This window comes from Ochotona princeps, chromosome 10 (genome assembly GCF_030435755.1).
Source record: "Ochotona princeps isolate mOchPri1 chromosome 10, mOchPri1.hap1, whole genome shotgun sequence".
Classification (NCBI taxonomy): Eukaryota; Metazoa; Chordata; class Mammalia; order Lagomorpha; family Ochotonidae; genus Ochotona; species Ochotona princeps.
The window spans coordinates 27,745,239-27,772,867 of record NC_080841.1 but is presented as its reverse complement, the minus strand read 5'-3'; the positions used below and the strand labels follow the sequence as shown (position 1 = coordinate 27,772,867).

At 42.6% G+C, this 27,629-nt stretch overlaps 1 protein-coding gene across 1 annotated transcript in view; it reads right to left on the bottom strand.

Moving 5' to 3' along the window:
* IARS2 (isoleucyl-tRNA synthetase 2, mitochondrial) overlaps nt 1-21,955 on the bottom strand; it is a 67,834-nt gene extending 45,879 nt beyond the window's left edge. The window contains exons 1-12 of the mRNA XM_058669194.1: nt 21,560-21,955; nt 19,808-19,930; nt 14,906-15,065; nt 14,061-14,209; nt 13,922-13,971; nt 13,731-13,840; nt 13,557-13,650; nt 13,139-13,254; nt 10,578-10,747; nt 8,050-8,140; nt 5,734-5,885; nt 3,651-3,811 (exon numbers count right to left, since the gene is read on the bottom strand). Coding sequence (XP_058525177.1) covers nt 3,651-3,811; nt 5,734-5,885; nt 8,050-8,140; nt 10,578-10,747; nt 13,139-13,254; nt 13,557-13,650; nt 13,731-13,840; nt 13,922-13,971; nt 14,061-14,209; nt 14,906-15,065; nt 19,808-19,930; nt 21,560-21,826 — 1,643 coding nt within the window. The 5' untranslated portion in view covers nt 21,827-21,955. The remainder of the gene's footprint in view (nt 1-3,650; nt 3,812-5,733; nt 5,886-8,049; nt 8,141-10,577; nt 10,748-13,138; nt 13,255-13,556; nt 13,651-13,730; nt 13,841-13,921; nt 13,972-14,060; nt 14,210-14,905; nt 15,066-19,807; nt 19,931-21,559) is intronic.
* Nucleotides 21,956-27,629: the final 5,674 nt, after the last annotated feature.

The following is a 27,629-nucleotide window of genomic DNA, read 5'->3' as shown; positions in this document are numbered from 1 at the left end:
TTACCAACTTGCTACAACATGAAAATGTAAAAAAAGAAAGAAAACTGGTCATTTCACTCCCGTTTGATGCACAGGAAGAAAATATAATCACTAATCCTTTCTACAAAACTGACAGATAAGATTATCGATTTTCTTAAATTCACCAAAAGGACCTAACTGTGGAAGAAGGCTGAGGTCACCACTAACTGACAGAGGGGTAGGTTTCTGGCGCAGAGGTTAGGTCGCTTGGAATGTCTGCGTGCCGTGTTAGCCAGCCTCGTTCAGGACTCTGCTTCTGATCCTGCCTCAGAGGACGCGGATGACGGCTGAAGCCCATGGGCTCCTGGAACCCATGTGGGAGGACTGCACCAAGCTCCTGGATCTCCGCATCAATCCAGCGCAGCCCAGGTGATTCAGAGGCACTGGGGAGGGAACTAGCAGACGAGCGAGGAAGGACGGTGTTCTATGAGGCTCTCATACTGTTTCTCAAGAAAAAAAAATTAAGAAATAAACAAAAAACTTGTATACAGGAAAATGACCTATGAATTGACAGACGATATGGCAAAGTTTGTCTGTCATTTCTGTAGGCCAATATTCTGTATATTGCTTTCGCTTCAAAATGAGAAAATCAATATATCAGTAGCAACACTATGACAGAAACACACACGCAAAAAAATCCGTTCCACAGCTCATAAATGTACTGACACAATAAAACATGATACTTAATGAAAACTTGTTTGTGTTTTTTTTTATGAGAAAGCTGACATTCATTTTGCCTATACTGCTGACCAATAAAACTACGTATTATTTTATTGTCATCATGAAATGGTCAATTACATCATTTGCTCTACTTGGTAATATGTAATATAGTCTACCTTAATCATTTCAAGGAAATTCTCTCAAATTTTTAGTCTCAAAACACCTACAAGAAGGAGAAACAAGGACACTTGCATTTAAAAAAACACTCTCCAGCATAAAATTTTAAATGCTACTTGTATAAATTTATTTCAACTACAATCATTTTAATCCTTGCTAGAGGTAGTAAGACATGAATATGAATAGTTCATTTAACCAAGGTCTAAATTTTAAGAACAACACAGGAATGATATTTAGACCAAAGAATCTTATCTCAGCCCCAAATTAAAATAATGCTGGAAAATATCTTAGGACAATCTCCTAGTTTCTTTCCCTAAGACATATTCTTACTTCTCACCTGTTCTTAATCTAGTTTTCAAGATTCCCTACAATCTGCCTCCATCAGTCTTCATTACCACCCAAACGTCAAGGTCCTCCACACACCCCACCTCCAGTCTGTCCCCATATGGTCCTGGTCCTCAGTTCCTGCTAATCCTTCTACTTGGTAAAGCTTTCCTTCTTCCTTACCTAGTCCTCGAGGCTCACCTCAAGTACCATGTCTGCCTGAGGCAGAGCCTCTAGTCCACCAATTATTCATAATATAGCAGCACAATATATAGCTGTTCTAAGGTGCCAACCCCTCATAATACAGTGATGTAAACTATCTTCCTAGTAAAACAGCTTGAAAGAAAGGTTACTAAGAACTATTACAGGATCATTGACGCCTTGGAGTAGTAGCCTAAGTCATCGCATGCAGCACCGTCACCCCACATAAGCACAGGGTTCCAATCCCAGAGGCTCCACTTCCAGTGCTGCTGACAAGCTAATGCAAGACTGCCCCCCTCCCCCGTCTGTCCTCTCTGAACCTCTGCCTTTCAAATCAAATAAACGGGGGCGGGTGGGGGGGGAGTCTTAAAAAAAAAAAACTAGTCTACATAAGACTATAAAGGATTAGGAAAAAAAAACAACATGCTAGGGTCTGACTTGTGGCACAATTGGTTAAACTGCTATTTACAACACCACTATCCCAAATCTGAAAGCAGGTTCAAACTCTAGCTATAACTACCAATCTGGCTACCTGATAATGTGCCTGAGAAAACAGCAAATTGCCCAAATGCTTACACCACTGGCACCCATGTGGTAGACCCAGATGGAAGTCCTAGCTCCTGGATTCTGCCTAACCCAGGCCCTAGTGTTGTGGCCACTCGGGCAGTGAAGCAGCACATGTTAGATCTTTCTCTTTCCCCACCCCCTCCAACTCTGCCTATCAAACAAATATGTAAATAAATACTTTTTAAAATAAATTTTGAAAATACTTTAGTCAACATGTGTTTTAAAAAATTCTTATAGGCAGGTATTGTTGCACATTGGGTTAAAGCTGCCTCTTGGAATGCCTGTATTTCACACCAGAATGCCAAAGATACAGTCCTGCGTTGGCTTCCAATCCAGTGTACTGTCAAAGAACCTAGGAGGCAGCAGATGTCGACAAAGTATTTGAATCCCTGCCACTCACATGGATGATTCAGAATTTCTGGCTCCCGGCTGGTCCAGCCCTCATGCTGCAGGCCTTTACGAAGTAAAACAGTAGGTGGAATGGATATTTCTGTTTTTCACTAAATATTTCAAAAGAAAAACAACTAGAGCAGGTAAGCCACTTCTCAGGATATCCATAACCCATAAAAGAGGGCCAGTCCAGGTGCTGGCTACTCTGTTAGCCATCACACTCCCTGCAGACACACAGGACGCAGCAGATACTGGCTAAGTGTCCAGCTCCCTGCCACTCATGTGACAGACCCAGATGGAGATGTTGGCTTTCAGCCAACTCAGCCCCTGCTAACATAGGCATTTAGAGAGTAAACAACAAAGCAGACTCATTTATCCACGCAATCAATCAATAAATCTCAATTCTCTCCACCCAGCATGGTAGCCTCGCCGCTAAAGTCCTTGCCTTGCATGCACCAGGATCCCACATGCGCACCAGTTCGTACCCCAGCTGATCCATTTTCCATCCAACTTCCTGCTTGTGGCCTGGAAAAGCAGTAAAGCCCAAAGCCTTGGGACTCTGCACCCGCATGGGAGACCCAGAAGAAGCTCCTGGCTCCAGGCTCCTGACCAGATCAGCTGAGCTCTGGCCATTATGGCTACTTGGGGAGTGAACCAGCATATGGAAGATCCTTCTGTCTGTCTCTCCTCTCTGTATATCTGACTTTCCAATAAAAATAAATAAATCTTTTTTAAAAATTTTCAATTCTCTGTCCCTTGAAAATAAATCTTTTTGGGGGATTCAGGGGGGAGAACTTAAGGCAGACATCATGGTACAAGTTAAGCCAGCACTTGGGACACCGGCTCCACATCAAGAGTAGTGCTGAATCTAGTTTCCAAAGCTCCCTGTAACATGCCTGGAAAGCACAGATGATGGCCCAAGTGCCCAGGTCCCTACCACCCAGGTGGTGGGCATGGGTGGAATCCGGGGCTTCCAGCTAGAGCCCGGCCCAAGCCTGTCACTGTCATTTGTACAGTGAATCAACACACAGGAGAGACTGATCTATCCCAACTGCCTCTATTACTCTGCTTTTCAAATACAAAACTAAATTTTTTTAAAAAAAATTCATGGAGAAATACCTAATTTGCATTAACATTTCAACTGCATAAGAGAATCTTTTAAAAGTTCACATTTAACTGCCCCCACAAAAGATGATTGTTTTATTATATGTAACTTAAATCAGGTAAGGGGGATCTCAATAGTTTATTTTCTCCATTTTTGAAAAAAAAACAACTCATTTTAAAACACTAACAATTTTTAGTTTGAATTTTACCTGTTGATCAGGTATTCATCCTTTGTCTTATGATGGAACACAGGAATTGGAACACCCCACACTCTTTGTCTTGATATACACCAATATGGCCGCCTGTCCATCATTTCAACCATGGCATTCAGTGCTGATCCAGGAATAAATTTCACTGTTTTCAGCAATTCCTGCAATTTAATCAGAAATCAGATCTAGTGGGAGACAACAGCACATTCTATCCAGAACTATCATTATCTTTCCTGATGCAATTTCTTATTTAGTTTTTTGTAATCATACATAGTTCCCCATTCCACCAAAAAGCACTTAAGATTTCAGAGTAAATGAAGCAAAATAAAAGGCTCTGTGTACCATATTCAGAGCAAACTTCACCTTTAGAGAATTTAGCAAGAGATTTTACAATTTCCAACTTACACCAACCTGAGGTCAAAACGTGTGATAACATTTTTGAGCTTGCATTATACTTCACTGAAACAGTTAATGTCAATAAAACTTGATTCAACCACTGGTTTAAATGCTCAAAAAATAAGCAACTATTCCAGGTTGATAAACAAGTACTGCAATGTAATTTAATTTTACAAAGAAAAATTTATAAGAAAGCACTTTCTCAACTTTTCAACTGACTTACACCTCTCAGGAACTCTCCCACCCTCTTATCCCCTCAGAAGTCATAAACTGTTAGCATCTGATTTCATTTCAGCTGTCAATTAACAAAGCATGAAATACAGAGCAAAAATGTTTAATAATCTCTCCAAGAGCCAAAATTCACTAGCTACATAGCTAAAAATCTCTTCATTTGCTAGTATATTTTGTATTTATTTAAATGGACATTTTTTAGAGGCTTATAAGGCTTCCTCACCAATTCCCTCCCCAAAGCCCACTATTGCACCATCTACTGGCAGAACAGCACATCTATACAACTCAGTTAATTTAAAAATTCAATGTGAAAACTGAATATTTGACTTTGCTAAGGAATTATCGTTACTTTTTCAAAGTGACAATAATATACATGCTAAAATATTACATGGAATAAACATAATATAGAAGAAATACGGCCCTGAATTTGTTTCAAAATAAACCATTGAGTGGACAGTTAACAGTGGCCAGTATATAAGGGATATGCTAACTTCATTACTGTTGAAGTCAGGCAGAAACAGTAGCACATAACCCTGTCTTGCCATTTTTATAAACAGCAATTGAAACTGCCTATGAAGAAGATTTAAAAAAAACTTGGCTCAAACATTTTTTAGCCACTTAAAATATTCTGCAACCAAAAAACTGTGAAGAGTTGAAAGTTACAAATTTTAACATACACAAATAAGAAAGGCTTCATGGAAGTGAAAAAAAAACTTATCACAGTTGTCCAAATTATACAAGTTTAGAAAATGTAAACTGTTACACAGTTTTGGCAAGGATGCTGAACTGGCAAGCTAACAAGCAAACCACTAAGTACAGCAATATCTTATACTTTAGAAACAGAGCAAAATATCTGTATACTCAGCCTAGTTGGTAATACACTTTTGAGTTCTTCCATTCAAGAGAATCAAGTTATCTAAGTTACCTCTGAAAGGTATATTTGTGTGCGTGTGTGTGTGCGTATGTGTGCATATTATATGTATATGTACACACACACTTACATCTCCCCCCTCATGTACGAAAGCGCCAGCTCATATGTTATCTTAAAAACACAGAATATCTATTAGCATTTTCTAAGCTAGAGCAACAGTGTTTCAAATGCACTGCAAATCCACTATAAATGAAAAGGTTTACTCAGAATTTTACTGGAAACGTCAATTTCCTAACCCCACGAGTGAGGTATTGTCACCTTTGCAAAGATGAGAAAACCGAGGTTCTGGGATATTAAACAACTTGCTTGCCCCTGTTGGATCCTAATTCTATGCTACTTGTACCCACCTACTCAAGAAGGCCCACCTACTCTGAATGAAATTTCAAGGTCATTCCAGATCTAATTTCCTCTAATTTCACTACACCAAATCACAACAAAAGTGACCTTTTACACTCCAAAATCCCAAGCCAGCTTTACATGCAACCTTGCAAAACTTTAGAGAACGATAAATTCCACCTTTCCTACCTTGGCTGTAGTCTTAATGTCCGAAATATTTATAAACCACTGCTTGCTGGCACGAATAACCACTGGTTTCTTAGTTCTCCAGTCATAAGGATAGCTGTGTACCAATTTTTCTTCTTTCAACAAATTCTTCGTGGTCTGAAGCATCTTTATAACTTAAAAAATACATATATAGACAATTTGTATTAAACACAGGAAGTGTTTGCAGGTTAAGCTGCCATTTGGAATGCTTCCATCCCATACCGGTTCAAGTCTCAGATCCTCTGTGCTTTTGATCTAGTCCCTGCTATTACACCTGACAGACAAGACACAGCAGTCCAAACACTTGAGTTCCTGTAACCCACACAGAAGGCCTAGAAGCAGCTTTTAGTTTGCTCTGCACTAGCCAAGTCCCTTGTGGACATTTGTAGAGTGAACAACCAAATGGATGATCTGTCTTTTCTCTCCCTGTCACTCTGCTTTTCAAATAAATACATCTTTTTAAAATCTAAAGCATCGACATTATACATTTTTTTAAAGTGCTATGAAAATCGTAATACATGCTACACTCTCAGGAGTACTAAATCTACACTAAAAGGCATCAAGAAGAATAGCCCCTCTGGTACAGCCTGAGTTATTTCTAAAGCACGTTATTCTCTCACAGCTCTTTATATCACAGGAAAAATGAAGAAAATCTATCCAGAACTCAACTTTTCAAATCCAAAGTCATAATCTTTTACACTATGAATCTTAACATGGTCTCTATAGGTATCCAGAACTCCAGCGTAATGAGCTGAATTGTGTCCCCAAAAAAGATCCTAAATGGTGGTAACTGTGAATGTGACCTTACTGGGAAATCTGGCCTTGGCAGACAGAATTAAGATGAGGTCACAATGAATGTAGGCTGCACCTTGTATCCAGTCATGTGGATCCTTAAAGGAAGAAAAGATGCACAGTCACAGAGCAGCTAAAGGCAGCCACATGACCCCTTGACCACACAGGCAGCAGCCCAGCTGTAAATCAACAAACACATGGATCTCCAGGGACTACTAGTAGGTAAGAAGAGGCAAATGAAGACTGTCCACAGAATTTATGGAGGCAACAGGACCTTGCCAATCCCCTTATTCACACTTTCAGACTTCAGAACTTGACAGAATAAATGTATCTTGTTTTAAGCCACCAAAGTTATGGCAATTTGTTATAGTTGCCCTAGAAAACGAATATATCAGGTCCAATTAGCTTTAGTCTTAGCTGGGCAAACAAGGGTGTCATAGCAGTTTCCAAACCTACAAAAGAAGGCAGAAACATAATTTAAGACTGAGGAACTAGGGTGAACATGGTGGCATAGCACGTAAAACTGCTGCCTACATTGCTGGTATCCCATACGGGCACCAGCTCACAGTCTAGCTGATGCACTTCCGATCTGGCTTCCAGTTAATGTGCCTGGAAAGCAAGCAGAAGATAGGCCAAGTCCTTGGGCTCCTGCACCCACATGGGAGATCTGGAAGAAGTTTCAGATTCCTGGCTTCCACCTGGCCCACACCCAGTCGCTGTGGTGGCCTTCATGAATCAGCAGATGGTGAATCAGACAGAATTACTGTCTGTCGCTTTTTTTTTCTATGCAACTGACTTTCAAATAAATCCTGGGGAAAAAAAAAAAAGAGGAGGAGGAGGGCCCAGCGCAACGGTTCAATGGCGGAATGTCTGACTTGCACACACTAGAATCCCATCTGGGTGCCAGTTCATGTCCTGGCTGCTCCACTTTCTACCCAAAACCCTGCTTTGTGGCTCATGAAAGCCATGGAGGATAACCTGACGTGGGTAACTCCAAAAAGCTCCTGGCTCCTGGTTTCAGATTGGCCCAGCTCCGGCCATTGTAGCCATTTGGGGCGTGAACCAGTGAATGGAAGAACTTTCTCTTAGTTTCTCCTTCTCTCCGTAAAGATCTTTCAATAAAAATTTAAAAAATCTTTAAAAAAAATTATTTAAAAAAGATTGAGGCACCCCCAAAACTGGTCAACTATTTGAACTAAAAGTAGAAAATGTTCTGATACAATCAACATCTAGCTACAAACTGGAGCTCTCTTTGCACAACAGTGCTAATGCCTATTACTTTCTTGATAACTCTAAAACAGTACTTCTCCTTGTTGACAGTTCTGATTTGTTTTAAAAAAAATTGAGCAACTTCAAAGCAACAGATAGTCTCAAACTCCATTTCAAATCACGGCAAAATTGCAATTCTAGCTTTTTGTTTCTGCTAAAAGAAAAAGAAAGGAGAAGAGCAAGCAAAGGCTTGCTTTTCAGAAAACATTTATAATTTAAACAGAAAACAATACTTACCCACATCGGTTCCTTCTTCAAGGACAGATTTGTCTCGAAGGTCAGGACCTGCATCATCTGTGAAAATTCCATCTTCATTCACTAAACAATCCTACAAAGTATCATGGTGAACAATTAGAATATCAAGATATTCTACCTTATGACAATATCTGACAAAGTAATAGATAAAAAAAATCTTGGTATAGTCTATTCTTCTTCTATACTGAAACTACGGGTGCTTCTGCCTCAGCCAATAGGAAGTTGTGTATTTTATACACTTTTACTTGCTTTCTCCCCCCACCTCCCCCATTTATTTCCCCTCTAGGATTACTATAGTCCTTCAGGAATAGTCCTAAGTCCATCATGCTGTTATTGAGGTGTTTCCTAACACGGTGGGCATGGACAATGTCGGAGAGTCCAGCATCCCACAGGTAGGATATTTTCAACTGTTTCACTGGGAGTTTCTGCACAGGATAGGTGTTTGGCTCAAAGGTTAAGACACTGCTTGGGACTCCCAAAACCCATATGGACATCCCTGATCTCAGTCTCAGCTCTAACGTACTCTAGCTTCCTGCCAAGATGCATCCTTGGAGGCAGCAGGTCACTATTCGAGAACTTGGGTCCCTATCACTCATATAGAAGACCAAGATTGAATTCCAGGCTCCTGATTTCGGCCTGACACTGCCCTGGTAGCAAACCCAAAGATGGAAAAACTCTGTCTCGCGGGTCCGGCACGGTGGCCTAGCAGCTAAAGTCCTCGCCTAGAACATGCCGGGATCCCATATGAGCGCCGGTTCTAATCCCGGCAGCTCCACTTCCCATCCAGCTCCCTGCTTGTGGCCTGGGAAAGCAGTTGAGGACGCCCAAAGCCTTGGGTTCCTGCACCCTTGTGGGAGACCTGGAGGAGGTTCCTGGTTCCCGGCTTCGGACCGGCGCAACACTGGCCGTTGCGCTCAGTTGGGGAGTGAATCATTGGGCAGAAGATCTTCCTCTCTGTCTCTCCTCCTCTCTATATATCCGCCTTTCCAATAAAAATAATAAAAAAGAAAAAAAGAAAAAAAAGAAAAACTCTGTCTCTCTGACTGCCACCTTTCAAGCAAATAAAACAACCAAAATTACATCAAGGCAAAAAAATGTAGTTTTTTTTTAATTGGAAAGGCAGAATACCTTAAGTTTCAAAATATATTAAATATATCAAACCATCTAAAACTGATCTCTACTATTCACATATTATGGCAATGTACACACTTACAAATTCTAGAACTCATATTTTAACTAAATAGAAAACTGTGCTAAATAGCTAAAGTGTACAAATTAAAGAGGCTTATCAGTGAAAAAAACAAACTGCTGGGGGCAGCATGCATCCTGGCACAACACACCAAGGTTCAGCTTGCAGTGCCCGCATCCTATTGGTCATTGCTAGTTTGAAGCCCTGCTGTTTCACCTCCAATCCAGCTCCCTGCTAAAAGTGCCTGGGAGAACAGAAGATGGCCCAGCAACCTGAGCCTCTGGGACCCATAAGGGAAATGAGAAACAGTGCTAGGATCCTGGCATCAGTTCTATGATCCAGGCACTGTAATCACTTAGAAAATGAACTGGCACATAGTAGAACTTTGCCTCTCCCTCTCTTTCTGCAACCTTGCCTTTCAAATAAATAAATAAATATTTTTTAAAAGGAGTAGAAGGGAAAAAAAGCTATCCTTTTCAACTACTTACATAAACTATACTTAACATTTTAAGGACCAGGGGGTGGGTAGGAGACTGGGTGGGGCTTCTCCCTTAAAATCCCCCTTTACCTCAGATATATAAAGGAAACAATATGGAACTAATTGTCTTACCTATTTTCCTGCAGCGCTTGAACCTTTTTACCCTAATTATGTAAAGATTGCCAATAAATAAATTAAATAATTAATTAATTAAAAAAAATTTGGGGGATCCGGCAGCGTGGCCTAGCGGCTAAAGTCCTCGCCTTGAACGCCCTAGGATCCCATATGGGCGCCGGTTCTAATCCCGGCAGTCCCACTTCCCATCCAGCTCCCTGCTTGTGGCCTGGGAAAGCAGTCAAGGACAGCCCAATGCTTTGGGACCCTGTACCCACGTGGGAGACCCGGAGGAGGCTCCAGGTTCCCGGTTTTGGAATGGCGTAGTCCCGGCCATTGCGCTCACTTGGGGAGTGAATCATCAGACGGAACATCTTCCTCTCTGTCTCTCCTCCTCTGTGTATATCTGACTTTGTAATAAAAATAAATAAATCTTTAAAAAAAAAAACAAAACATTTTAAGGACCAGAATTAGCTAGTCTATATTACCTAATACTTGAAACAAAGTACTTTAAAAAATGTGCCCCATGTAATACGTATTCTTGAACTTTAACTGATTTTAAAATTTTAGATAATTCTAAAATAGAATGAAATAGACACTTTAGCATATTATACAAACCTAACCATTCAACAATTACAAAGACAGAATGATTACCACAAAGAGATCTGAAAGTTTTTCACTCTCATTCTACAAGATGAGTAATTAAAAGGGACAAAAGAGGATGAGTACCACGGGCAGATTGTGCTGAGACGCTACACCATAATCCTCCAAGCCATGTGCTGGGGCTGTGTGGACCAATCCTGTTCCTTTTGCCATGGTGACATGATTGGCAGGTAAAAGGGGAGAGACTTTATCAGGAATCAAAGGATGACTACAGGAGCCACTTTCTAAATCTCCACCTAGGGGAAAGGGAAAACCGTTAATCCTTTTACGTGGCCACTGTCTACCTATTGAGTTTAGCATGGTAGAAGAACAGAATCTAGAACATGATCATCTGGTCTCAAGTCCTGCCTTCACTTACTGTACGACCTTCAGGAATCTAGATGAAATTGATAATTGGGATTCATAACTGAGAGGGCAGCTATAACGAAAAAACAGAGCTAATGCACTTCAACTGTCTGGGCCACTAATCATTCCTATCAGATAGCAAAAACTGTAAAATATTAGCAATTTTATGCATAAATAAAAACATATAAATGAGTTGCAGTAAAATTCCTCTATATATAAACTTTGGAATGTAAGAATAAAAGTTTCTGTATCAGCAGATGAATGATCAATGGGTTTTAACAAATGTCTTGTGGGAAACCACTGCTGCTTTCATATTCTTAAAAATGATAAAAGATGGTAAACAATACTTAACATTACTAGCCACTGAGAATATACTAGATTCAACATAAATTCTTTATACTACTACTATAAAACAGGTAACACTACCCACAATTCATAAACAAGAAAATCACTTCAGAAAATGTAAACAGTATGCTTCTCTACACCTCCATTGATTCTACCTTTACTACCTTCTGAGTTAAATCCCATTAACCAGTGTTTCACATAACACAAAGGCTACCTTCAAATTTATTCTTCCTTATTTGAAAAAGGCAGAGCAACAGAAAGTGGGAGGCAGAGCGAGATCCTCCAATTACAACAGCCAGGGGTGGGCCAGGCCAAAGCCAACATCCAGGGACTCTATCCAGGTTTCCCTCCTGGGGGACAGGGACTCGAGTATGCGTGCCGTCACCTGCAGCTTTCCAGGCCCATGAGCAGAAGCCTGGGTCAGCCAGAGGCAGACTCAATCCCAGGCACTCCAATAACAGATACAGCCATTTCACATGGCAGCCTTCCCACTGTACCCCAGAACCTGCCCTCAGATTTATGAATGACAAGAATCACCTGGTTCTATCCATTTACTGAGTAAGTCTGTTCATCCGATCTACTTCCAATAATTAACGAAACTTCACTGATCCCTTTAGTCCTCGGATGTTCCCCACAAATTATTCACCTTCACAAAAATGTTGATTTTTAAAAACTATGTCCTCAGAGAAACTTCTTTGTTTTTCCAGCCATACAGCAATCAAAACTACATAATTTATTCATACTATCAGTCTTTTTACCAACATTTCATTTCACAGGTGGTGGCTGACTTTGATTTTGGTTAAAAAGTACAATGCATAAAAATGCACAAAAAGGGATGGGTGCAGTAGTCTAGCAGCTGAAGTCCTTGCCTGTATGTACCAGAATCCCATGTGAGTAGGCACCAGTTCCTGTCTTAGCAGCCCCACTTTCCATCCAGCTCCCTGCTTGTGGCCTGGGAAAGCAGTCGAGGACGGCCCAAAGCCTTGGCACCCTGCACCTGCATAGGAGACCTGTAAGAAGTTCCTGGCTCGGCTCAGCTCCAGCTGTTGCAGCCACTTGGGGAATGAATCAGCAGATAGATGATCTTTCTCTCTGTCTCTCTTATTCTCTGTATATCTGACTTTGCAATAAAAATAAATAAATCTTTAAAAATAAAGAAAGAAATCTTTTTTAAAAAAAACTGATTATGAAAGCGAGACATACAGAAAGGAGGAGAGACAGAGAGGAAGATCTTAAGTCCGCTGAGCCACTCCCCAGGTGACGGCAAAACCAGAGCCGTGCCTATCCAAAACCAGGAGCTAGGAGCCTCTTCCAGGTCTTCCATGCGGGTACAAGGACCAAGTTCTTGGGCCATCCTCGACTGCTTTCCCAGGACACAAGCAGGGAGCTGGATGGAAACCCTGGGCTGCCAGGGTTAGAACCAGCACCCATATGGGATCCTGGCACGTGCAAGGCAAGGACGTCAGCCATGAGGCTACCACGCTGGGTCCAGTTATAGTTCATATTTTGAAAGTCTCAATTTACAGTTTACTAATAACACCTTTGACAGAAGCAATGCCCTTGGAATAATTATCAAAATGTATTCAATTCTCTTTTAAATGATACACCAGAAGTATGTTTTCTTCCTAGCCTTCTTTATTAAAGCAGTTAAAAACAATTTTAATAACTAACTTTGCATAAAATTTTACACACTTACTCCCTGAACTTTGCCAGAAGTACTTTAATCTGTTGTGCTTTTGTCAGTAATCACACTTTCCTATACTTCAATCATGCCAAGTGCACAATTCTCTTTAGTGTAACCAATGTAGAATACATGCTAGAAAGCTGCAGGCCATATCTGTTTCAGTTCACAACGATCAACGTTCAACCGAGTAGTGAGCTCAAATCAGCCCGATACTTGGATGACTGTGCTGGTCAGAACATCTACAAATCTTTACCTGAGAACGTTGAAATAACTGCAAATGTTGTTTCCAAAGTCGAAGCAACAGATGCTACTTTATCTGCGGCCAGTATGTAGAGGTCTCCAGAATCGGAACACTTCACAAGCGCATACCTACCATAACATTTCAGGAGGAAATTATTTATAATAAAAAACAGAAGAGTCACATTTTATTTTCATATATCACTTTAGAACACTAGCCAGAAATTTAAAAAACACTATTTTTACAAAACATCATACATTACATTTGTTTTGTCTTCCAAAAAAAGCTAGGAAGAAGGTATTAAAAAGAATCAACTAAAGCTAAAAGACTGGAGTATAAAAATGAATCTAAGAGGATAACAAGAATGAAATAATATTGATTATGGAATAAATCCTATTAGGACATGAAACGGAAGATGTATTAAGACACCTACTTTGACTCGGGCATATAACAAATGGCCTCATTAGCTGGAATTGTCCAGGGTTGGGTGGTCCAAATTAAAAAACTAACAGGAGAGGAACTATCCCCTAAAAATAAAGTAATAAATACATTAGCAAATGTTGCAACTCTGTAACTAGAAAACAATCAAGCAATGAATAAACCTTACCTATAAGAGAGGCCAGCTTAGGGGGAGGTTTCAGGAGCGGGAACTTGACATAGATTGAACGGCTAACATGCTCTGGATTATATTCAAGTTCTGCTTCAGCCAAAGCAGTCCTAAAGGTTTAATAACATCCCAAATGAGTATCTGGAAACACCACACATTTCGCCTCTTTAATCACCAAAATAGACACATACCTTGATGAGGGAGACCAAAACACAGGTTTGTAAGATCGATAAACCAAGCCCTAAAAATGATAAACACATCAGATTAAAGGTGAAATTTTGTGACATATATTTTAATAGACTCTATGATTAAAACAAAAAAAGTCATTACCTTATCATACATTTGGTAAAAAATTTTCAACTGTTTAGCTTCATATTTTGCATCATAGGTGTAGTAGCAATTATTCCAGTCCGCCATTATTCCCCAACGAATAAATGCTGATTTCTGTTTTTCAATGGCTGCCTTAGCAAATGATCTAGCTAAAACAGAAAGGTGAAGAAAAACTTTTTAAACAAACTCGAAGTATTATTTTATCTCTCTAAACAAAGATGTCTTAGCTAAGACAGATACAAAAATTCTAACGTCAATCAAAATTCAGAAAGTTAAAATGTTATTTCTTTCTTTATTTCTAGTTGATATAATGACCTTACATTTAGAAAAAATAGACCAGAAAAACTGCCTAATTATTTCTTACCTTAAAGTAAAAGATAAAGTAAAAGATAAAGGATAATTCTTAGATGCAAAAACTAATCAGTATATTGAATCTAAGCCAATCATAATGTATTTCATAAAGAAATAACGAAATCCTCACAATCATATCCAATAAAACAAAACATTTAAAAAAAAGAGTCCTTGGGGTGGGTATTGTGTCAGAGGATTATACCACTGTCACGGCTGTTCCACTTTCCATCCAGATCCCTTTGTGGACTAGAAAAGCAGTCAAGGCTGACCCAAAGCCTTGGGACCCTGCACACACATGGGATACCCAGAAGCAGCTCCTGGCTTCTGGCTTCAGATCAGCTCAGCGCTGGTCATCGCAGCCACTTGGGTAGTGAACCAGCAAATTCAGGATCTTTCTCTCTCTACTTTTCTGTATAAATATGCCTTTTCAATAAATACATAAAAATCTTTTTAAAAATTACATTTTTTTAAAAGTAGAAATACAAATTATTTACCTTTGTCTCGAATTTCCATAGCTGAAAGATTCTGAGCTTTTCCACCAAGTTCTGATAACACTTTAATTTCAATGGGTAACCCATGGCAATCCCAGCCTGGCACAAAATGTATTTTGGAACCTCTCATCATATGGTACCGATTGGCTATGTCTTTCAAAATCTGCAAAAACAACATAATGGTCATTAGCATATCAAACATGTGCTCCATAATTTCTATTCTTTCCTTTTTTTTTTAAAGATTTATTATTATTGGAAAGCCGGATACACAGAGAGGAGGAGCAACAGAGACGAAGATCTTCCATCCAATGATTCACTCCCCAAGTGAGCCGCAACGGGCCGGTACGCGCCGATCCAAAGCCGGGAACCTGGAACCTCTTCCAGGTTTCCCACGCGGGTGCAGGGTCCCAAAGCCTTGGGCCATCCTCAACTGCTTTCCCAGGCCACAAGCAGGGAGCTGGATGGGAAGTGGAGCTGCCGGGATTAGAACCGGCGCCCATATGGGATCCTGGGGCGTTCAAGGCGAGGACTTTAGCTGCTAGGCCGCGCCACCAGGCCCTCTATTCTTTCCTTAATGCAATACCATTTTAAGACACTGAAGAAGCCCAAGTTTTATTTCATTTTTAACAAAGATTTAATTATTTTATTTGAAAGGCACAATCACAGAGAGACAGAGCTCTTCCATCTGCTAGTTTACTCCCCAAATGGCTACAGCAGCCAGAGCTAGGCCAATCGAAAGCCAAGAACCTGGAGCTTTTTCCAGGTCTCCCACACAGGTGTAGCAACCCAAGGACTTCAGGTACCTTTTTCTACTTTGCTCGGCACATTAGCATGGAGCTGCACCAGAAGTGGAGCAGCCTGGACTCGAACTAGTGCCCAAATGTGATGTTGGTATCAAAAACAGAGGCTTAACCTACTGCACCATGGCAATCACCCCTTTGGCTCAAATTTTAAAGAACTTAAACAACCTATTAAATATCCTAATTCAAGTACTGCTTAGGATCAAAAGTGGTATATTTAAATTTTTTTAATGTTATTCTCTTCACTCGAACAAAAAACAAAACAACTAAAAGTGAAAAACATTACACAACAAACCACTAACTTTTTTATGGGAAAAAACAGCCCTATTATATCTAAGCGCTTAGGCCCCTGCTGCCTCTGTCAAAGTCCCCAGTGGAATTTCCGCCCCCTGGCGTGAGCCCCCCCCCCCCCCTCCGCTCAAACCCTGGCCTCCGCAGGCATTTGAGAACTGAACCAATGGATGGAAAAATTTCTCTACATTGCTCTTTCAAGCAGATGAAAATAAACACTAAAGCGACAGGCTTATGGATTTGGACAGCAGTGGGAGATGGTGCAAGTAATTTTTTGGCCCTTGCCACCCAGCACGGATGAAGTTCCAGGCTCCTGGCTTCAGCCCAACCCAGTTGCAGACACTGGGGAATTAATCAGTGGATACCTATCTGTCTCATTCTGCCACTCAAATAATTTTTTTTTTAATTTAATTCTACAATAGAAATTGATTCCATTTTCAGCATCCTTGGAATGACAAAACTATAGAAAACAAATTTGTGGTTATCAAGGAAGGGGTAGTGGAAAAATAAAAATAGAGAGGTATGACTATAAATTAGCAACAGGAGGGATTCTTACAGTGACAGAACTGTCTGGAATCTAGATTGTGTTAGCGTCAATATCCTAGTAGAGATATACTACTGACTTGCAGGATGCTACTATGTGCAGAAGAGGGATGGGGTATGGGGCTTTGGTAAATTCTATACAAAAATGTGCTATGGCTCCACAGACTAGTCATCAACCTGCAAATGCAGGCATCCTATATGGTTGCCAGTTCATGTCCTAGATGCTCCACTTCTTTTCCAACTCCCTAGCTTGTGACCTGGGAAAGCAGTGCAGGTTGGCCTAAAGCCCTAGGATCCTGAACCCACATGACAGTCCTGGAGGTGGTTCTTGCTTCCTGGCTCCAGATCAGTTTAGCTCCAACCATGTGGCCATTTCAGAGTGAACCAGAGCATCGAAGATCTTTTTTTCTGTCTCTTGTCTCTGTGAATCTGCCTTTCCAATAAAAATGAATGAATCTGGGCCTGGCACGGTAGCCTAACGGCTGAAGTTCCCTCATTGTACACGTGCCAGGATACAATATAGGCACCGGTTCTAATCCCAGCAGCCCTGCTTCCCATCCAGCTCCCTGCTTGTGCCTGGGAAAGCAGTTGAGAATGGCTCAAAGCCTTGGAACCCTGCACCCACATGGGAGACATGGAAGAGGCTCCTAGATCTTGGCTTATGTCGTGGCCACTAAGCGAGTGAATCGGCAGAGAAGATCTTCTTCTGTCTCTCCCTCTCTCTGTATATCTGACTTTCCAATAAAAAAATCATTTTTAAATGAATAAAGCTTTGCTTAAAAATTGCATTTGACTGCCGGCTCTGACTTTGGACCAGAAATGGTCTCCCCAACAAACTGTTCAACCCATCTGGACAATGAGTGGCTGGACTCTATGCTGGGTATATGTTTGCAAGGAAAGAATCTTGATGGAATTTGAGCTGTAATACTGCATCAAGGTGGAGGAATCCACCAGGGGGGAGGGGTGTAGGGAGGGGTGGGGGGATTCCCAGAGCATATGAAACTGTCACATAATGCATAATAATTAATAAAAAAAAAAAAAAAAAAAAAAAAAAATTGCATTTGAATCCCCATCTCAAACATAGAGGTTGGGCTTGGCAGCGTGGCCTGGTGGCTAAGGTCCTCGCCTTGATCCCATATGGCCGCTGGTTCTAATCCCGGCAGCTCCACTTTCTCTCTGTCTCTCCTCCTCTCAGTATATCTGACTTTGTAATAAAAAAATAAAATAAAATCTAAAAAAAAAAAAAAAAAAAAACAGAGGTTTAACTTAGTTTTAAAGAAATTTTTATCAAATAACTACTTACAAAAACAAGCTCTTCAGTTAGTTCTATGAAAAGAAATAAATGCCTTTCTAATGAAATGTTAACAGACCAGAGTTTGGTCTCTGTACAAACCAAAAAACTTAATAGTGAAAATGCACCAGACACACAATTTATCTCAAACATTTAAAAATGTTTCAATGCAATTGGCTTAATACTAACATTGCAATTGGCACAAAACATACTGCAATGAGGTACTCTAAAGCAGTACTGATCTGTCCAGTAACCAGACGTGTGGTTCTGAAAGTACAGATGCCCGATGTCACTCCGTCATCAAGGTTTGCACTGAAGTATACGTAAAGAACTGAAGGGTGGTTAACAAATTGTAGTATGGCCTCTCAATGAGGGTTACTGAAAAAGAAACTATTATTCATAAAATTCTCCAAATCCCATAAGGTGAGCAAAAGTAGTATGTCACTTTGTTCAGACACGGAAAAATAGATATGATACAACTCCACTTATGTGAAATTTTAGAATAGTCACAAGTTCTAAAGCAACAGACCCAAAACAGTAATTGCCTAGTGAGGTAGGCTGAGTAGAAATAGAGACAGGCTTGGCTTCAAAGGCACAAAAGGAAGACTCCCGGGTAACACAGTTGTATTTGATAACTTGTACTGGAGGTGGCTAAACAGATGTACATAACTATCAAAACATGAATAAATGAGAAAATAATTAGGCCAGTGAACCAGTTACTCCATCACTACTCAAGATGCCACCTACAGAGTACAGAGCCCGGCGCGGTATCTCTCCTCCTCTCTATATCTGACTTTGTAATAAAAATAAATAAATCTTTAAAAACAAAAGATACCACCTACATCAATGTATGGCGCTTTATATCACACTGAAACGCAACACGGTGCTTTCTTCACTAACTCTTGTTACAAAAATAGTCTCAGCTGCATTAATTTGTGCTCTGAGGAACAAAGTTGACTGACATTTTGGTGGAAGTGCAGTATTTCAGCACAGACTGACCTGTAACATAAAGTTTGCTTTCAGCGGGAACAGAGCTAAGCCAGTAGCCCGCGGGAAGAAGGGGAAAAAGAAAGGGACTTGGAACAAGCCAAAATATCAAAATCCCTATTATTACTTTTAAATTCAAAGAATTTCAATTGTCTCAGAGAACCTAAATCTTTTCCTCTAATTATTTTCTATTTAAGACCAACTAACAACAAACCCTCAGAAACCAAACCAACCAGGCCTGGACTCTGCAAGTCAATGCCAGCAGACTCCCAATCTACGTAGACTACTCCCCTACCCGTTCGTCATCATTATCAAGTGTCTAATCTCATTTCAAAGTTAGCGTGCTCTGATCTTACGACTCAAAACTGATCCTCCCACACTGTTCTCCATCTCAGGAACAGCCACTGGGTCCTTCCAAGTGCGCAAAACAAAAATCCTTGCAAGCATCCAGTCCATCAGCAACTTCTGTCCCCCACCTTCAGGCCACACCCAGAATCCTACCACTCCCACACCACTGTTACAGCTTCAGCCCTTGTCCCCACACTCACTACTTTTCTTTCCTGGGAATATCACATAAATGTCACCTTTCCAGTGAGGAAGGCATCCTAGACAAACTAAAGTTAGAGTTTCCCCATTCCCTTCCTTATCCCTCCTCTCTGCTTGAACTTCCTTCCACCATACTCATCAAACCCCTGAGCATAAGAACAGAACAAGTCTTAATTTTGTTCATTGCTATTCCTACAGTCTACAACATCTGGCCCATAACAGGTGCTTAATGATTACATACTAAACACTGACCAAAGAGTAAGCCTAGTAAGACCAAAGCAAGTATCAGCAATTTTTCATGCAGGACTCAAACTGTTTGCTATTTTGCAGTTTAAATTTTTGAGTTTTAGATACCAATGTACACACATAATTGACATGTAAATTTGTTATTTGGTAAAGAGTACTTAAAGCAACACATTCTTTCAAGTGTCGTAACCTAAACATTACCTTATTCAAAGCATGTCCCACGTGCGGGTCACCATTTGCATAAGGAGGTCCATCATGGAGACAAAATTCTGTCTTTGCTTTTCTTTCTCTTTGCCATGAATAAAGCTCTGAAAATCCACATTTCTGTGTAAAAAGCACAATAGTGAGCATCATATAAACACATTATTCCTGAATCTTAGCAGGAATAACAACCAACACCTGCTAATTTTTTAAGATCTATTTACTTTATCAAAAGGCAGATTCACAGAGAAGAGAGAAAGATCTTCCATGCTCTAGTTCACTCCCCCAAGTGGTCGCACCTGTCAGAGCTGAGACGGTCCAAAGCCAGACAGCTGCTCCATGTCTCCCACGCGGGTGCAGCGCCTCCAGGCTTTGGGCCATCTTCCACCACTTTCCCAAACCACAAGACAGGGAGCTGGATGGAAAGTGGAGCAGCCGGGGCACAAACCAGTGCCTATCTAGGATTCCAGTGCTTGCAAGGCAAGGATTTAGCCACATTCTTAACATTCCCATCTACTGAACTCTGAAGTTACAAAAGGCAAGGCTGCTGAAAAGCCCATCTGGGGCTTGAACCCTTGCTTGCCATGATTTCCAGGTGAAAGTCAACTTCCCATGTGGCATACAGGACCCTACAAAGGCCCACTACTGGGCTGGCCTGGTGACGCAGCACACGAAGTCCCCATCCATGACACTGGCCTTTCATGAGCCATGGTTCCAGTCCCAGCTGCACCCCTTCCAAAGCAGTTCCCTGCTAACACACCTGGGAAAGCTGCAGAGGGCTTGGGCACCTGACCCGTGCTGTGGGAGGCCCACAGGTTTCAGCCTGGCCCAGCCTCAACCTTTGTGACAACTTCAGGAGTGAAGCAGCGAAAGCAAGATGTCTCATCCCCTCTCTCTGTATAACTCTGACTTTCAAATACATCAGTAACTCTTTAAAACAAGCCTGAACGTTCAAGTCCCACCAAGTTCTTGGGTAGGGGGGCACTGAAGGGCATGATCTCACTACCTGCCTCTCCCTAAAACTGGAACATTTCTGGCAGTCCCACTCCTCTGCCCTCACCTGCTGCGGGACCTCAAAGCACCTGGCAGCTACACTCCTGTTTCCTCACCTGCCAATTAATGACAACCACAGCTCCCTACAGAGCTGGTGTAAAGACTAAATGAGAAAAATGTGTGAAACCTGGCATACAGAAAGTTGCTGCGTCAAAAATCTTTTAAAAATTAGATGGACAACACTGACGTGTGATCTGGAACGGTCACTAAAATGAAAAGGATTTTTTTAAGACGCTGGAATTACCGAAACCAACCAAGAAAATCTCAGCTTATAGAAAGAAACCAGGCGAAGTTATTGCAACTTCACCTTAGAAAGGCAGTCAATTCCAACCAGGGCTCTTAACACAGCAGGGCTCCCAAGCTCTCAGCCCTGACGAACGTTTGCTTCCATGCGTACACCTGAACTAACTTCTTAGGAGTCGTGGGGGAAGAGGATCCCAAGCCTGCTCTGTACAGAGCTGGCACGAGCATTCCAGACATGGCGCTCGGAGCCTGCCCCAATTGCAAGATTTTTCACCTAGAGATTTCCTCCCTCGGGTTTTCCGCCCGAACACTAGAGCGCGCGGACTGAGGCCACCCGACTGGGCACCTTCCGGCCGCGGGTGGCCCAGGCGTGGCCCCGCGCACCACCCGCCCACTCGCCTGCCGGCTGCGTCCGGCCTCCCCGCCCAGGCCCCACGCTGCAGGCGGGGCCCGTACCTGCTGGATCTCCAGCTCTGTGTCCGGCTGCTGGCGACCCAGCAGCTTCATGGGGAAGCTGGTCTGCGGCAGCAGCACCGTGTCCCGGTACCTGCCGTTCTGGAGGTTCGTCTGCTGGCTGTTGGCCCCGGACACTGAGCGCACCACAAGCCTCCGGGTCGTCCCTCGCCACCCGGGGCTGCGGGGAAAGCGGGGCGGCCCCCACCATCGCCGGGCTGCAGCCATGGCCGTCGCCCCGGGCCCGTGACGGCGGAAGCCCCAACGCATGGCGGGTCTACCCCAGCCGCCCCTGAGCGCGGGGTCCTAGGCTCCCCAAAGCCGTCTGCTGACACAAGTATCCTAAGAGAGGCGAGCCGTGTGGGAGTGCGCACGCGCTGGGAGCGCGGAAGGGGCGGAGAGCAGCCCGGGCACGGCCGTTCCACTCCGCGTCTTCCCTGCAGCCCCGCGCATCTGGGCTCACGTGGGGAACCCAGCGCACTGCTGCTTAAAGACACACACATGCAGCTGTGCCCTCTGGACATCTAACGGTTCAACATGCAGTCCGTAAGAAAATTTAAAATCCACCTTACATCCTTTCTTGTGGCCAGCCCTAAATTCCATGTGTATTTTACACAGCAACTCTCAACGTGAGCTAAACAGGTGTCCAGGCCTGGAGAGACACCGGTGGCCAAAGCTTAACCGCTCTGGGCTGCTCTGCTCAAGAGAGTACAAAATTCCATAAAAATAGTGTCGGAGAACAAGCAACACATTTGTGTTTTAAGGCTTTAACTGCCTTTAATATCGATTCAGGAACCACACAGCTATCCAGCTCACAATAGAAAAAAAGAAGAGGAAAGGAAAGAATTTTTAAAAAATAAAACTCCAAGAAGTGAGAAAAAGCCCAAGACAGCAGAAACATGAAACCGAACATGGACTGAGTATTTCCAAGTCACATTTCTTAAGTCCTCTTGGCTTATTCAAGTTACCTGTCTGCCTTTGCAGGTCTCAGAAGTAAGCAGGTCAGGTGGAATCGTGGAGGGAGTGTCTCCATTTGGGTTGATTTCTGGGCCTAAAGTAAGAGCAGAGCTCAAACCCCTGGCTTCCCGTAATTTGAATTAACAGTATCATAGAGCCACTTGTTTGTCCGTTCTCTGTTAGGTTTTCTAAGTTGCTGTTGCCACCACTCTTGCAGAATAGTAGAGAGTGTGTGGCAAATATCTGCCCTTATTTTCTGACCAATTCTTCTGTGTTTGGCTGTATTCTTCTTAACACTTTAGAATCTTATAACTTTACTGTACAGCATACCTTTTCGGGAATGGCCTTCCTCATTGTAAAACACAATGTTCAGAGCAGTTTTTACACAGATTTAATCAAATTAAAGGACTGACAGATTTTCTACAAAATGGACAAGAAAAAGAACATACTAGGAAATGAGAAGGCAGGTGGCAAATAGCAAGTTCAATATTAGCCTTTCATCAGGCAGGAACTCCAGCTCTGTGCCTGGGCAAGAACTCATTTCATCTGCAAAACCACAAGAGGAAAGACACGGATGCAGAGCTAATTCACCATACAAGGTCAAACACTGTGTGTAGGGACTATCTGCACCCATAAAGCCAGATCGTGAGAAGCCAAGCCCAGCAGTGAGCTCTGATGCAGTGGCCCAAGTCTCCCATGGGACACCTGCATCTCAGAGCGCCTCAGATTGAGTCCACCTCTGCTTCCGGTTCCAGAGGCCTCTCATGGGCAGCAGGTGGTGGCCCCTCAAGTATTTGGGTCCCTGCCACCCTTGTAGGAGACCCAGACACGTCCTGGCTTAGAAGGTTGTTAAGTGCCTAGATTCCAGAATCAGAGTGGTGCAACATGGTTGTGCTTTGTCAGAGGGAAGTAAAACAGAACCCTAATCTGTGGACCCACCCTCTGAGAGAGAAGGTTGGGCACACTTGCCGCTTATTTGTATTTCCACTGAGAGTATTTCCTGAGTCACTTTTTAAAAGTTTCCAGGGCCCAGTACGGTAGCCTAGTGGCTAAGGTCCTTGCCTTGCACGTGCCAGAATCCCACATGGGCCCTACTTCCCATCCAACTCCCTGTGGCCCCACTTCCCATCCAGCTCCCTGCTTGGGAACTGGCCTTGGGACCCTGCACCTGCGTGAGAGACCTGGAGCTGCTTCAGAACTGCTCAGCCGGCCGTTGCAGCCACTTAGGGAGTGGAGAGCTTTGTCTCTCCTCCTCTCTGTATAAATGATTTTCAAATAAAAAAAGTAAATCTTTTTAAAAATTAAAAATATAAAGTTTCCAAATGAAATGTCACTTTTAACAATATGAAAGATACCTTTAACAATACAAAATGGCTCTTCGTTCCCTTGATAAAATCATTCTTATCCTGATTTTATAGCATCATACTACAGTGACTCTGCTTTTCTTTCTTTCTTTGTTAAACATTGTTATTTTTATTAGAAATGCAGATTTACAGAGAGCGGACGAAGAGCCTCCATCTGCTGATTCACTCCCCAAGAGGACACAACAGCTGACCCAAAGCCAGGAACTTCTTTCAGGTCTCCCACATGGGTGCAGGGTCCCGAGGCTTTGGATCATCCTCCACTGCTTTCCCAGGCCATAAGTTAGGGAGCAGCTAGGGAATGAACCAGCGCCCATATGGGGTTCTTGCAAGGCAAAAATCTAGCCACAGAGCCACTGCACCAGGCCCTAAGTTTGCTTTTCTAATGAACTGGGGAATTTTGTCTTTAAATGGAGGAATTACAGCTGTTTACTTTATCATAAATATCATCGTGCTTTCTATTTTTTTAAAGATTTATTTATTTTTATTAGAAAGGCAGATATACAGAGAGGAGGAAAGACAGAGAGGAAGATCTTCTGTCCAATGGTTCACTCCCCAAATGGCAGCAATGGCTGGAGCTGAGCCAATCCAAAGCCAGGAGCCAGGAGCTCTTCCGGGTCTCCCACGCGGGTGCAGGGTCCCAAGGCTTTTGATCATCCTCCACTGCTTCCCCAGGCCACAAGCAGGGAGCTGGATGGGAAGTGGAGCTGCCACTGGGATTAGAACTGGTGTCCATATGGGATCCCAGTGCATTCAAGGCGAGGACGTTAACCACTACACTACTGTGCCTGGCCCTATCATGTTTTGTATTAACCCTGGCATCTTATATCAATTTCTATATTCTAATCACAGTGCCATTTTTAATATTAGGGAATGAAATCATTGCACACTCACTCTGTCCATATCATCCCATATTTACCGCTTTCTCCTGCATACATGTAAGTGGAGACAGGTACAAGAAGGGTACTACTTAAATATACTGTGTATACCCAGATGAAAGAATGGGTGGCTTTTTTATGGACACAGGTCTTACATGTGTATATCTAAATTAGGAAGCAAGTGGCTGGAGTACGTTGGTCCTCAAATACAGCAAAGATTAATTTGTGAGTTGTAATTCAATTAGAACTCTGTACAGCCATTCCAAGAATTGGTGGTACAAATGAGGCGATGGATGATATACATTAGGATACGCAGCAGTTGCTGTTCACACAACACTCAGTTCACACACGACCCACTCTGTGTGCTTCTGGGTTGACAAGGTAGTCTTGATTGTCTAAATTTTTAGGTTTAGTATAGTTATTATTTATTGATTTACAAATAAACTTATTAAACATTAAAAAAAGAATGGGTGGTTTTTCTTTCAGCTTGTATTTGCTTGCGCATTCCAAAAATAAATAAATAATAATAATAGCACATAAGTTTTCTTCTATGCATCAAAAAAACTAAAAGTCATTTGTGTGGCACACCAGCCGGGAACTGAAGAAGTCTTTCAGGATTTAAGGACAGGCAAAACAAAAGTGTGGAGGTAAGTGATTCTCAGTCTTTCAAAAAAAAAAAAAAAATCGAGGGCCCGGCGGCGTGGCGTAGCAGTTAAAGTCCTTGCCTTGAACACGCTGGGATCCCATATGGGTGCCAGTTATAATCCCGGCACCTTCACTTCCCATCCAGCTCCCTGCTTGTGGCCTGGGAAAGCAGTCGAGGATGGCTCAAAGCCTTGGAACCCTGCATCATGTGGGAGACCTGGAAGAAGTTCCTGGCTCCTGGCTTCGGATCCACGCAGCACTGGCCGTTGCGGTTACTTGGGGAGTGAATCATTGGATGGAAGATCTTCCTCTTTGTATATCCGACTTTGCAATAAAAATAAATCTTTAGAAAAAAAAATTTTGAGGATCAGCATTGTGTTATGGCAGCACAGGCAATGGAAAATGGCAACTGTCAAGCTGAACCCCCTAAAATATTCTCATGCGTCCATAACTGGCCCCTTGCCATGACCTCAACTTCTAGGGGACATATATGTCCCCTTGAAGTGTAACATATATGTCTCAAAAAAATATGTTGGACCTGGTGTGATGGCTCAATAGCTAAATTCTCATCTTGCAAGTGCCAGGATCCCATATGGGTGCCAGTTCGTGTTCCAGCTGCTCCATTTCCCATCCAGTTCTCTGTTTATGCCCTAGGAAAGCACTGGAGGATGACCCAAAGCCTTGGGACCCTGCACTCATGAAGGAAACCTGGAGGAAGTTCCTGGCTCCTGGCTTTGGACCAGCTCAGCTCCAGCAACTGCAGCCATTTGGGGAGTGAACCAGTGGATGGATGAAAGATCTTTTTATCTCTTCTTTTCTCTGTAAATGTGATCTGCTTTCCAATTAAAATAAATACATCTTTAAAAAAGAAAAAATACTTCATTCCAGGAAGGGACCTTTTGTTTGGCATAGAGCCTCTGAATGACACATCCTGTTTGACATTGGCCTCTGTGAGATTCAGAGATTACACAGCCACAGTAACAGAATCAACAGTCTTATTGTTTTTCCACTGGTGCCTGCCAGTTGGTTTGCAGATGGCCAAGTTTCACCTGACAGCCCAGGCCAAAACACAGGTCTTTTGTTTAATCCCTCCTTTACCAACCAGCTGACAGGTTCAGAACTTGGGTAATCCCATGCATCTGATAAGATTCCACAAGTAACTCTAGGAGAAAAGGATGCTCAGCCTTGAGAAGACAAGATTTCCTGACAGGTGCCCATCATCACATTGTGCCAATGTCAGCCTAATCCACTGGGTAGTCTCTAGTGCCCACACCAAGGTTAACTTAGTTGATTAGTTTTTCATGGCAGTGTGAGCTTAAAAACTTCTGAAGGCGGCCATTCGCAACTTCTCCCCTCTTCCATTTGCAATGGTATGGGACAGTCTGCTGGCCAGTGAATAAAGACTGATGAGCTTCTAAAAGTCTGCCTCTGACCCATTTTTGGAATAGAATCATCAACTCACAACAGTAGTTGGTAAAACTACTGCCTGCAACACTAGCATTTCATATGGGGGCCACTTATGTCTCAGCTGTTCCACTTCCAATGTAGCTCCCTGCTAACGGCTTGGGAGAGCAGTGGAAGATGAACCTAGTGTTTGGACTCAGAGCAAACTCCAGCTCCCGGTTTCAACTTGGCCCAACTCTGGCAGTTGGGACCATCTAAAGAATCAGCCAGTGGATGCAAAATCTCTCCAATTCTTTTAAATAGGTAAATACATATTTGAAAACATGTATACATTTATTGTTTAAAAGAGCAACAGTTGAGCGATTTCCCACGTGCTACCTTTGTCCCCAGTACCTGCAACAGCTGGGAAGGGGGCCAAGGAACTCCAACTAGAATGAAAAGAATGGAAGCTCCAAAAACTGCCTTGCAAGTTTTGTCACTTGATGGTGCCCACTGACACTTCCAGGGAGACAGAGGGGGAACCCACCTTAGAGTTGTGAGGATGTTGTCACAGACCCCATGGCATTCTGACACCTGGATCTCACCACAGAGACTGGGCAAGATCTAGAAAGGTCAAAGCACTTGTCAGATCGGCCGGTCACAGAGGTGACAGGTGGCCAAGCTGGGCTGAGATTTAGTACGGTGTATCTTATCTCTAGGCTGAAGAGGTGGTTCACCTAGCCACAACAGGCTGCAGGAGCTTCTGTGGTCCGCGTCTCGCCTCGACTGGCGTTAGCTGAGCGCGCAGCTCCAGACACACCGCGCGCCCTGGGCGAACTGTGGGCACCT